At 34.7% G+C, this 13,249-nt stretch overlaps 2 protein-coding genes across 5 annotated transcripts; both read left to right on the top strand.

Annotated features, from left to right (window-relative positions):
- The first annotated feature begins 251 nt into the window (after positions 1–251).
- LOC120007642 (coatomer subunit beta'-1-like) lies at positions 252–2,503 on the top strand. 3 transcript variants are annotated; one of them, XM_038858012.1, is made up of 9 exons: positions 252–389; positions 644–664; positions 769–830; positions 932–986; positions 1,079–1,115; positions 1,217–1,674; positions 1,777–1,925; positions 2,017–2,085; positions 2,180–2,503. In XM_038858012.1, the coding sequence occupies exons 1-9, from the start codon at positions 387–389 to the stop codon at positions 2,274–2,276; spliced, it is 951 nt and encodes a 316-aa protein (XP_038713940.1). In that variant the 5' UTR covers positions 252–386; the 3' UTR covers positions 2,277–2,503. The 3 variants fall into 3 exon arrangements, with proteins under 3 accessions (XP_038713940.1, XP_038713942.1, XP_038713941.1); XM_038858013.1 differs by having other exon boundaries at positions 372–389; positions 772–830; XM_038858014.1 differs by lacking the exon at positions 644–664 and having other exon boundaries at positions 299–389.
- A 5,094-nt stretch (positions 2,504–7,597) lies between these two features.
- LOC120007641 (probable sulfate transporter 3.4) lies at positions 7,598–12,544 on the top strand. 2 transcript variants are annotated; one of them, XM_038858011.1, is made up of 13 exons: positions 7,598–7,956; positions 8,751–8,799; positions 8,885–9,092; positions 9,325–9,496; positions 9,579–9,644; positions 10,326–10,439; positions 10,532–10,624; positions 10,941–11,067; positions 11,168–11,454; positions 11,545–11,735; positions 11,825–11,910; positions 11,989–12,065; positions 12,152–12,544. In XM_038858011.1, exons 1-13 carry the CDS (start codon positions 7,609–7,611, stop codon positions 12,293–12,295), a joined length of 1,962 nt encoding a protein of 653 aa, XP_038713939.1. In that variant the 5' UTR covers positions 7,598–7,608; the 3' UTR covers positions 12,296–12,544. The 2 variants fall into 2 exon arrangements, with proteins under 2 accessions (XP_038713939.1, XP_038713938.1); XM_038858010.1 differs by having other exon boundaries at positions 10,532–10,648.
- Positions 12,545–13,249: the final 705 nt, after the last annotated feature.

The raw sequence follows: 13,249 nt of genomic DNA, 5'->3' as shown, positions 1-13,249 counted from the left end.
CGACAAACCCAAACTCCGAGGCTCTCTTGATTGCTTCCTAGAAGAAACTCTATATAGACTTTTTGGTCAAAAAGGGCAGCGTAAGAAGGTTGATCACCACCGTCAGTTACAAGAAATTCTGAGAATGGACGGTCTGGAACATATCTGATGACAAACATATGAAGAAGAGTATATCATATATTATGAAACAATGACGTACATTTTGTCTACATGGTGCTGGTGCATGAACATTTTTCCTTAACTGCGAAGTATTCTTGTGCTATATATATATATATAGAGCTCCTGCCTCGGTGTATCAAAGAAAATTATCCTACGAGCTACCAGTTTCTAATCAATCATTCGCTCTCTCCCTCTCCTTCTCCGAATCATCTGATAATTGAAGATTAATGGTTAGTTAGTAATCACATGTATTCTTCACCGATTTTTCTATTTGATCTTGTTTTTGGCTTCCATGAAAAATGTTTCTAAAACGGTGCCGTTTCTCCCAATACCTTTTATTACCACATTTTTTCCAAAACTTATTTTTTTCTCCTCTTTTCTGGTCATTTTGAAATAAAGACTTTTTAGTTTTTTTTTTTTTACTTGGACTAATGATCCATTTGTGTGTTTGCTCTTGCTTCCATGCACATTTTCTACGAAACAGGCTCTTTCGCTAGAAATTCAGGTGTCGTATTTTCTTTCCTCCATTAACTTCATGTTTCACTTCAAATTTTGATGTTTGTAGTGTATTAATAAAATCTAACTTTCTTTGATTATGTTCTTGATCAGAAGGTATTCACTGAAATCTCTGAAAGAGTGAAATCTGTGGATCTGCATCCAATTGAACCATGGTAATACAAAACTATATATATATATATATATCCATTGATTTCTTATATATAATATATTGCATTCTAGATCTGTTCTTGATAAATGATGAATTATGATGCAGGATCCTAACAAGCCTATATTCAGGAACTGTCTGCATCTTGAACTACCAGTCACAGGTAACACATTATCACATTAGCAGTTGAGTTTTATGGCAACCCATTATCAGCTCATTACTTATTCAAATTCTGCATTATTCTGGTATTCACAGGCTATAGTGAAGACATTCAAGGTCACAGATTCACCCGGTACTGAAATATTTTATAATAGAACATTTTTCAATGAGCCACCAATTCATGATTGATAATGTATATAATACATATGCCTAATATTTGTTATGTTCTTGTAGTGAGATCAGCGAAGTTTGTAGCGCGAAAAAACTGGGTTGTTGCTGCATCTGACGACAAGTTTATACGCGTATACAACTACGACACAATGGAAAAAGTTGCAGAATTTGAGGCGCACACAGATTTTATTAGGTTTGTGGTTGTTCATCCGACGCTTCCATACTTGCTTTCATCGTCGGACGACAAGCTTATAAAAGTCTGGGATTGGGAGAAGGGCTGGATTTGCACTAAAGTGTTTGAAGAACACCAGCATTATGTGATGCAAGTTGCATTTAACCCTGTTGAGGTCAATACTTTTGCAAGTGCGTCGCTGGATGGAACCATTAAGGTCTGGAATCTTGAATCCCCTGCTCCAATTTTTACGTTGGAAGGGCATTCGAAAGGGGTTAACTCTGTGGATTACTTCATAAATGGAGATAAATTGTATCTTTTAAGCGGATCAGATGATTATACAGTGAAGGTCTGCAACCCTGCTTGTAACTCTGCCTTTCTGATAAGAATGTGTGTTTCTAATGTTTTAATTAGACCTCTTACTAATCCTGTATATACACAAAATCGACAGGTTTGGGACTACGAAACCAGATCTTGCGTCCAGACGCTCGAAGGTCACGAACACAATGTGACAGCAGTGTGTGTCCATCCAGAGTTTCCCATCATAATAACATGCTCTGAAGATCAGACTATCCGATTGTGGAATGCAAACACTTACGGGTACTTTTTTGTTTGCATTGTTCTCATTAACTTCTAAATACATTTCTTCATTGATTTCTCTGGCTTAGAATTAGTAAAATTTGCAAAACAGGCTTGAGAGCAAATTGAACTATGGTCTTGAAAGAGTTTGGGCAGTTGGGTGCATCAGAGGTTCAAACCAGTAAGTCTTAGTTAATTTATTGATCTTTTGGTTGTATATATATCACTCAAAGATCTAGACAGTAATTCTATCGACCTTAATTTCTGTATTATAGGGCTGTATTCGGGTGCGACAAGGGAACAATCATGGTGAAAGTTAATAGCAGTTCTGGTTTGGATATTGGAGACCTTCAAACCAAAGAGGAAGAATGAAATTTGTAGTATGATATGATCAATTACAGATGTATAATAATATATGAAGGAATAACTTCATCTTTGAAGTGAAGAGAGTGCTATGGAATAGTGGTATCTACTAGTACTAGTGTGGTTAAGCTTTACTGTTGTTGTTGTGTAATATGGAATAATATATGACTTCTGCAAATATATATGTGTAGAAGAAAATGAATTTCTTTAATTAGTTTGCTATTTTCAATCTCTAATTTAATTGTGTACTTCATTTTATTCGTCTTCTCTAGTTATTTTTTTTTGTCATTTCAATGCAAGATAAGTTGGTGATCTAAGATAATGTTAAAACACCATATTGGGTGGATGTCATGGGATCGACTGCAATGCCCTTCTGAGCCATTCTATGCTCATTAGTTGTTGGGATAAGGGGTAAAATGAGAATAACAATCAAGTATTGAGGATATAATGGGAAAATGAATCAAAATGCTACTAAAATTGTTCAAAATGGGAGCATTCCCAAAAGCCTTTAAAATGCTGTCAAAACTGTTGCTGTCCAAAAATACTTGTTTGGTAGCCACGAAGCATTTATGCAAGAGACCAAGCTGGGCCTAAAAAAGACCAACAAACAATTTTCTTATAGGATTGAAAATAGGTCCAGTGTTGAAAAACACTAGACCCAATCGCCCCAAAAATTTTTTAAAAATTTCTAAAAAATTATAAATGTGTAGTATTTCTCATGACGAATTCGACGATATATTTTTTGTTACAAACAAAAATCAGATTCATCATGATTGAACATCGAGCGTTTTGAGTTTATATCCGACGTTCTAGAATTGTCATGTCTTTTTTATGTTGAATTTGACTTTTGTTTCGAATAAAAAAATATCGTTGGATTTATCATGTTAAATACTATACATTTATGATTTTTTCGAAATTTTTAGTTCACCATCATGTGGGTCCAGTGTTGCAAGCACTATTAAAATTTGATGACCACAATTGGTGCCATTAGTGTTGCAAGCACTATTAAAAGCAAGATTAAAAAGTAGTTTGATAATATATAGAGACAATATGAAAACGCTAATTACATGGCCTATTTCATGCAACCCACCATTAAATATGCGCATATTTATGTTACACAAATTTGTAAGTGTACGAGTCGTTCAAGTAATAGAGTGATAAATAGAGTGTTGAATCAGGGGGATTGTTTAAACTTGCTAACTACCGATTGTGGCTAATTCTAAATCCTATTTGAATAATCAAACTGTTGAATTGATCTAAAACAATACACTAAAGAATAAAATGCAACACAATTGATGAATTCAAGTAATAAAAAGCACTAGAGCATCTAATTTTACCATCACCAATCATATTCAATTCCTTTGACATATTAATCATAATTACTATCCATGTCGTCGGTCGACTTTTCCTAACTTTTTCAACGCTCCATTTTTGACAGATGTCAAAAATATTTTCACTACCAATCCATGTTATTCCTAACATTCAAATTAATATAGTAGGAACCTATTAAGATTTATGAAAAATCATGTAACTGTCACACAAGTCATACTCCTACATTCAAATTAATATAGTAGGAACCTATTAAGATTGATGCTTTTTCTCGGGTCAGATTTTGCATTTTAACTCAAACAACACCTTTTCCCCCGATTCTCAACCAAACAATCTGAAAATCAAAAACGGTATTGAGAACTTAATTAGTTCAAAACCATGCTTAATTTAATCATAAAAATATATATATCAAGGTATAAAAACATGTAAAATATCAATATACATGATTAGATGGAAGAGGAAAATAATGAGTGTTACTTAGCTATAGCTAGGTCTTTACGTGCCCTCACCACTATATAGTTTTTGTGGTTCAAAACACAAATTAGATGTCACATTTGAACATAAAGTTGACCTTGGACATGTGGAAACTAAAGTACCCAAGGAGTACAAAACCAGTCCCCTAAACTATAATAACAAACAAGAAAACTATATATTATAACAAAACACAACGAATATTGCAATGGAATATCCATAGAATATACTTGTCCACTCCACTACTACTCAACTCACATGAACCTTTAATTCTCAATGCCTTCCACTATCTATCAAATATATATATATATATATATATATATATATATATGTTCATCCAATGTGAATTTAGTTAGGCAATTGACCCACTTTGACTTACTTTCTGTCCTGAGAAAATCTATATATCTTCGTGTAGTTGAAGCAACAAATGCTGGACGCACATAATGATTGATACATATAGATAGCTAGAGGCGTACCGCGTTCGTGTGGATGCCATTTAATTGGTTTCTGTTTATGTATATGTATGCTTCAATGAAAGTGTAGAGAATATGTAAGATAGAGATTTCATATGTGATATGTCAAATCCAAAACATGGCAATATTGAAGACCCTCCATATATAGTGGACTTTGTGGAGCATTTTCTTCTTATTACGTATGGGGCAATGTGTTTTATGAGTTTGAATACTTCATGAAAACCATCATCTATGATCGACCTCCTTAATTAGGTCAATCAACTAATATAGATACATATACATATATATATATGTGTATATATATATATATATAAAGTAATTCTCACATGCGCACCAACTATATGCACCAACTTTACGCACTTGTTTTTCAATCAGAGATGCAGTGGATCCCATAGTAAATTTATGATCCCACTTTTGTTGTTCTTTATTACAGCCATTGAATTTCAAGTACGTAAAATTGGTGCACATGTGAGAATTATATATGTGTGTGAAATCATTATTGAATCAAAAAAGAAGCAAAAACAAAATGACATACAAATTAAGTTTAACTAAAACAAGGGATAACTATACTTCCGGAACTAGTCTGGTTTAGTTTGCTAAGAGCATGCTAAGTACGCTCTTCCATGAGGTTCGATCCTCTCCACGGATGAGTCCTCACAATGATTTTTCATAAATTTATCTGACACGTATTGTTTGTGAGCTTTTGTGTGGATTTGATGAGTTTATCAAGTGCATGTCCAAAAGATGATGAGTGCATATTTCCACCATTAAAAAAAATGAGGAACAACTAATTGAGTGAAAATTTGGAAGTATTGCCTAGAAGAGTAAAACGATTCAAATAATGGGAAATTTAGGTAACGCTAAAAAGAAATTTAGGCACATTACCAAACCTCATAATTCATGTGTTCTTCTTCTCTCTTTATCTATATTGTTCTATAATATATGATTGTTTGTGAGGGAACCCGTTTTGCAATATGTGGGGAACTCCACGTTACTCCTTTCCACCAGGGGCGGGCCTAAACTCACCCATGATCAGACTCCACATAACCTATAAAAGGCAGGCTGTTATCTTGTGAACTTCTATGCCTTTTAGGTTATATATGGCACATATTCTTCACCAACAAGAGCATGTTTACTCCACATTTGTTGTATCTATCCCATGATCAACCACACTTACGCAAATAAATTCAAACTCAAATACAGTATATATATATATATATATATACACACTGTATTTGAGTTTGAATTTATTTTATATATATATATATATATATATATATATATATTCTCCTCTTTGGAAATGGAGGAAAAGAAACTCTTGACATCGTGGTTGAATCTCGTTCGTAAATATCACTGTCTTTGCGATTCCATTTATTCCCTTGCAGTCAAAGGGCACGTCTACCTATCGCCGCGTATGATGCCATTTTTATGTCTGTTTTTTGTCTCTCCATTTATTTTTGTAACTTTATTTTGTTCAAAAAAGAACTAAAGAAATAAGAATCTAGCTAATCAATCAATTCTTCCAATCAATAAAGATGGAAAATATTCTGTTGCGAGGAAATATTATGGGGTTGATGCATGTAATGCGTTAAGTGCCAAATCACAGGCAGAAACTTTTTGACTCTTGAGCAATATTCCATGGAACAGAAATTCTCCATTGAGCACGTCTTTAATTTTTAGATTTTACGGATTTGTTTAAAGTCGTTGGATCTGATCAATGACTAAATCTAGGGTTTATGGTTTAAATCTTAGGGTTTATAGTTTAGGGCGCAATAACATTTTATGATAACTTGTGACCAGGCACTGGGTTATGTCCCAATTTATCCTGTGATTTGGTAAAAAAAAACTTATGTGCACATGGGCCTGACGGCTAGAGTTTAGACTCATATCGAATGTTCAAAGAGTTTGCTTGTATGATGTCGTTCTTGATTACTAAAAAAAATTTAATAAATCTTTTACTTCTCTTTAAAATTTTTTTTTTAGAGTTTAGACCATATTCTCAGCTATTGATCAAATCTGATGGATTAAAACAAATGACCTTAGAGCAATTGCAATGATAGAAATCTATTGGCTTTATTGGGCCATGATTTTTATTTTGACTACAATAATACAAGTTTGTTGGCCCTTTTTTAATGGACCAAGCAAGGGGGAATGGTCTTCGGCTTGCCCCCTTGTTGGCTTCATACAAGGCCTACTCAACTACCACACTCACAATTAAACAAAAATTAATGTTGGACTCCACCTCTATTACACCAAAAATCAATCCAACAAATCTACACCATTGTATTAATAAGTAACAAGTAACAAGTAAATGTTTGACTATATATATACACATTAATCCGATGCATTGTACCAATTTTTCACATAATATATTTAGGAAGTTTTTATATATAATCTATATATATGTTTATAGGTAAAGAAAAATGCTCGATATCCCTAAATTTATCCCTAAATTCATGTGAAGTGTTGGATGTTAAAGGAACCCTACATCTGTGTTTATAATTAATGACTATCCTTCATGTCACACGAATTGGAGATAAAATAAAGGTCATAAATTGTGAGTATGTAACATCACTCTTATAATAAACCCTAAAATCTCATTCCAATCAAGAATTAAAGAGCCGGCAAAATGGAACATGTGTGATATACCTACCTACTGTAAGCAAATACACCAGCTTGCCAAATTGCAAAGAATTCAATCAGAACCAGACAGGCATTGCCCCTGCAATATTACAGAGATTCCTAATCCCCATTCCCCTCCTGTAAATATGTTTAAAAATGTTTTTTTATGGTATATGATACCACGGGACCCACCACAACACTGCTTTTTATTCCTTTTTTTTATGAGGAATTTTGAATATCTTAAAAAAATAAAAAAGAAAAGAGTAGAAAATGACTAAACTACCCCTCATAGGCAAATACCATCAACTGCCAAGTAACTCCCACGTGACACATCACACATACATAGCCCCCCTCCTTTCTCTGTATCCCCTCTCCCTCTCTATAAATGGAAAACCCAATATAGGTTTTTTCCCACAGTCAATTCTTGCCTTTCCAATTCAAATAAAATGTGTGTCAATAACTCTAACAGAGTAGAGCATTTCTCCTCCCATGAAACCACAATAAGGGTCTCTAATACTACTACTACTACAACTACATCAATGGAGATGGAGATACACAGTGTTTGTCTTCCACCAAAACAAACCACTCTCCAAAAACTGAAGCACAAGCTCACCGAGGTCTTCTTCCCTGATGATCCACTCTACAGATTCAAGAACCAAACATGGTGTAAGAAACTCCTCCTTGGCCTCCAATTCTTCTTCCCCATTTTTCAATGGGGGCCTGAGTATAACTTGAGCCTTCTGAGGTCTGATGTCATATCTGGTCTCACCATTGCTAGCCTTGCAATTCCACAGGTACATATACATATATAAAGAACAAAACCATGAATATATATATATACACATTTCTATGATTTGTGTGTGTGTTTGAAATTTTTTTTTGAGTTTCAATGAAAAACATAGGATCTTAGAGTGTGTTTGGATTTAGGGATTTGAAGGAAAAATAGTTTCCTTATAATTATCTTGTTTGGATAGTTTATAAAAAATTAAGAGCAGATAATTGGAGGAAAGATTTCACTAATTTTTTATCAAAATTCTTCCTCTCCAAAATGAAGTCATTTGGAAGTGATTACTAATTAAATCATTTATAAATTAAATACCTATTTTACCTTTGTACATAATATTTTAACATAAAAATAAGGATAAATTAGTAAATTAAACAATTTTTTTTTTTATCTATCCAAACATGGGAGAGGGAAAAATATTCTTCATTCCCCTCCTTTCTCTTCCATTCTTCCTAAATCTCTCAATCCAAACATACTCTTAGTCTGAGTTGGTTGTTATTCCATTTATTTTGTATTATTAGAGTGGAGTTTGTCAGTGTATAAGTGCAAAAAATGGCTTATAAACAGTCTTTTATTCATCTGAATCTGTTCTGTCTTGGCTCTGAACATGAATTTTGTTTTATTTTCTCCTTCCATGAGTAAAATATTTGATGATTTTTTAACATTCATATATGAAATATAACCTTCTTCTTCTTTTTTTTTTTGGGTGGAAATCATATCCAGACAATTAATGAACACCATAAATGGGTTTTCCTTGATTTGTATTGTGTGATCTTATCTCTTTCTTTCTTTTGGGTATTGCAGGGAATTAGTTATGCTAAACTGGCTAATTTGCCACCCATCATTGGTCTATGTGAGTAATCCATATATGAATTTCTTTGCAAATAAATTCAAATTATGATGTGAATGTAAATTTAACTAAATTGGGTTTTCTGCAGATTCAAGCTTTGTGCCTCCACTAATATACTCTAACCTGGGTAGTTCTAGACATTTAGCTGTTGGTCCAGTCTCAATAGCATCTTTGGTGATGGGTTCCATGCTAAGTGAGACAGTGTCTTTTACTCAAGACCCAATTCTCTATCTCAAATTGGCCTTCACAGCTACCTTTTTTGCTGGCCTATTTCAAGCATCTTTGGGTCTACTCAGGTGATTGACCCTTCCACATCAAGTTCATAGAACAAAGAAGTTTTGGTTGGGATGGTAAAGTTGATAAGTTCAACTCCCACCGCCCAACAGTTTCAGTATTATTTTTCGCACGAGTTTCGGCCTAACTGTCCGGTGGGCATGTTGGGTTGATGAATTCTCGGTTAACAAAAAAAATAATTCATAAGTCCTCTTTGTTTTTGAATTTCAATTGATTTTGATTCAACGATTACAGGTTAGGGTTTGTGATTGATTTTCTGTCAAAGGCAACCCTTGTTGGGTTCATGGCTGGTGCTGCTATTATAGTGTCATTGCAGCAATTGAAAGGTTTGCTTGGCATTGTACACTTCACTACCCGGATGCAGCTTATTCCTGTCATGTCCTCTGTTTTCAAGCATAAAAATGAAGTAAGTGGGTTCACTCATTATCAATTTTGTTCACATAATTGGGTCAATTGTAACATTGACAGACTAGTTTTATATAATGCAGTGGTCCTGGCAAACAATTGTGATGGGTCTCAGTTTTCTTGTTTTTCTATTAATAACAAGGAATATTGTAAGTCTTTCCACTCTCTGCCAGTTGTTTTAACATTATGGTTAAGGTGTCGTTTGGTTCGCGGATGAATCTAACTTTTTAGGAATAATAGTTTTCATTTTGCCAAAATTTCCTATGTTTGGTTGATGGAATACTTGAAATCTAAGATTCCAAGGAAAGCTGGATTCCTCTTTAAGGTAGGAAGTCTCATTTCCTTCCAAAAAGGAGAATACTTGGAATCCTCACTTATTTTTAATTAAATACTATAATATCATTTTGAAAAACGCATAATTTTGACAATATCCCACAATTATGTATTTTAATATGTTATTTTTTATATTATTTATTTCTCATTGATTCAATTTGATCACATAAAAAAATAAATTTTTTTATTTTTACCCTTTTTAATTAGATATTCAAATTGAAGTGTTATTTTTTTATTTAAATATATCACACATGTGAAATAATTATAATTTTTTACTCTAACCAAATATGTCAGCTAGGCAGTATAAGAATGTTATCCAAACATTAGCAAAGAATGAGGATGCAAGGAAAATAACTTTCTTGACATCTTCTTTCCATTCTCATCTCCAAATCCGCGAACCAAATGAGTCATAAATCTGCGAACTAAATGAGTCATAAATTCTCAAATCACTTGCTATGTAGTTTTCATATTTACATTTCTACAAAAATGGTATACAGAGCATGAGGAAACCAAAGCTTTTTTGGGTATCAGCAGCAGCCCCACTGACCTCAGTTATCATCTCAACCATTTTAGTCTTCTGCCTCAAATCAAAGGCTCATGGAATCTCAGTTGTAAGCACCAATTATTATCCGGTAATCCGATTATGATACTGTTAATATCTAAAGAGATGGTCTGATAAGAGTCTTTTTCTTTGTATGAACAGATTGGTAACTTGCCAAAGGGTCTAAATCCACCCTCCTCAAATATGCTCTACTTTAATGGCCAGTATCTGGGACTTGCTATCAAAACAGGCTTGGTAACCGGAATCCTCTCTCTCACTGTAAGTGCTCACCGGAAATCCTCTTTTTCGCTCATAAAAAAACTCGTCTTTTTTTACTGAAAATGCTAAGAATTCTAGTGTTTTTGTCTTAACTATACCAAATGTTGAGATGGACGCACATGATCCATGTGAAATCGTGAGTCCCAAATGATCTATATGACATCGTGTGTGTCCATCTCAGCATTGGGATATTTGAGACAAAACTGTTTTCTCGTACATAAAAATATGTTCACCGTGTTATGCCTCTACCATTTCCTCATCTGAATATTTTGCCCGATTTCGGATTTTACAGGAAGGAATTGCAGTAGGAAGAACATTTGCTGCTCTTCAGAACTATCAAGTTGATGGTAACAAAGAAATGATGGCTATTGGATTCATGAACATGGCAGGATCTTGCACTTCATGCTTTGTTACAACAGGTGATGATGAGCCTCTTATGAACTATTGTTCTTAGGCAGCACTAGTGAAGCTAACAAACAAAATTCTGAGTAGGGTTTCCTCTGTTTTCTTTTTCTTCAGGATCATTTTCCAGATCTGCTATAAACTACAATGCAGGTGCACAAACCGCAGTTTCAAACATAATAATGGCTGCAACAGTGCTTGTGACTCTGTTGTTTCTCATGCCACTCTTCCATTACACTCCCAATGTGATCTTAGCCTCCATTATCATAACAGCGGTAATCGGACTGATCGATTACCAGGCTGCGTTTCGGCTATGGAAAGTCGATAAACTCGACTTCCTTGCCTGCTTATGCTCCTTCTTTGGGGTTCTCTTCATTTCAGTCCCATTGGGGCTTGGCATTGCTGTAAGCTTTTCCTGTTTTCACAATTCCTTCCTCCTATGGCACTCTATTTCTAATGTTCTAGCCTGCCTAACAATTTGAATGAAATCTCAGGTTGGAGTTTCAGTGTTCAAGATTCTGCTGCATGTAACCAGGCCAAACACAGTGGTTTTGGGTAACATTCCCGGAACTCAATTGTACCAAAGTCTCAACAGATACAAAGAAACTCTAAGGATTCCTTCATTTCTCATACTTGCCATTGAATCTCCCATGTATTTTGCCAACTGCACTTACTTACAAGAAAGGTTAGTTCAATATTTGCAACTCTTTATACACAAATCTCAAAGATGGGCCTCTCTGTTTCTGTTCTTATGGTGGGAATTGTCTTCTGCAGGATATTAAGATGGGTTCGGGAAGAGGAAGAGCGCGTAAAGGCCAACAATGAGAACACACTGAATTATGTAATTCTGGACATGACTGGTATGTGCTCAAGCAAGTACTCTCAAGTAGAATGAATCCTTGGCCAATTTGTGCTCACAGTCTCACTTTTTCATTCAGCTGTGACTGCCATTGACACCAGTGGCATTGAAATGGTATGTGAACTCCAAAAGATGCTGGACAAGAGATCACTTCAGGTGAGGAATTATCACAACCCATGAACCCAACTACTTGCACTAAGATTACCATTGCTAATCTAGGTGATATGCACCTATTGATGCAGATTGTGTTAGCAAACCCAACTGGAAATGTGATGGAGAAGCTACACAAGTCAAAAGTCCTCGAATCGTTCGAGTCCAATAGTCTCTATATCACAGTTGGAGAAGCAATTACAGACATCACAACGACCTGGAAGGCTCAGCCTTGACATGGCTTTCAGATATCAAAGATAAGAAGCAGAACATTTTGTAGGTTAAAGTTACGGTTTTATTTAGAAAATATTTTTATTTCTTCTGTGCCCACAAATGTGATGGCTCCCGGCAGTCCTTGGAGAGACATTGTGGGCGTTGACCATTTTCCATCCACCAGAAAACTTCAAGGAAACATGTAGAATCACAAATATTTAAAGAGGAAGAATGTCTTGCAATGCAATAGATCGAATCAAATCAATAGTGCAGTAATAGCTTTCCCATAGTGGGTGATCCACTGCCTACAGTAAACAAATCACACTACAATATCATCGAATGATAATGACTGCCACCTTTTCCCTACACCTTTCTTTTTCCTGAAGGGAGTACTATGCATAAGTTCTCCAATTTAGAACTCAAGAGTGCAATTCACAGATTGTTTTATCTTATGCTCCAGTAAACCAGGTACTAGATACATCTATATTACATAAACAAAGTGAAAGAAAAAAGAGAAGAGAAGTAGAGATGGAGCGTGTTTTAATATTACCCTAAACAGCACAGCCATGAAAGCTATCATTCGGGTTGTCCACAAGGCTGCTTTTCATGGAATATGGAAGAACTACAAGCTATAGTTCATCAAGGTTGATTTATCGGCCCAACTTCCATTTCGGTGCTCAAATCATAATGTCCAGTTTATTATCATAATTATTCAGATTCATGATTCCCTCTAAAAATGTCAAACTCGCAAAAAGAAGGTGTGCGGGAGAGAGTTGTGGACAGAGTGTTTAAGATCACCACATCAAACTTCTAACTTTTCCTATCTTAATTCTTTCCTAAAGCAATCTACATGACTGATACCCCACCAAACGTTTAGTTTAACCAGTGTTATACATTACATAAGATAATTAGAAGGTCATACAAAGCATATCTGCAGTTTATACGCCTTCAACAAAATAACTAACTGATGAAGGGAA

Source organism: Tripterygium wilfordii, chromosome 10, assembly GCF_013401445.1.
Source record: "Tripterygium wilfordii isolate XIE 37 chromosome 10, ASM1340144v1, whole genome shotgun sequence".
Classification (NCBI taxonomy): Eukaryota; Viridiplantae; Streptophyta; class Magnoliopsida; order Celastrales; family Celastraceae; genus Tripterygium; species Tripterygium wilfordii.
Note: the sequence above shows the minus strand (reverse complement) of the source record. Positions and strands in the feature narration are given on the sequence as shown.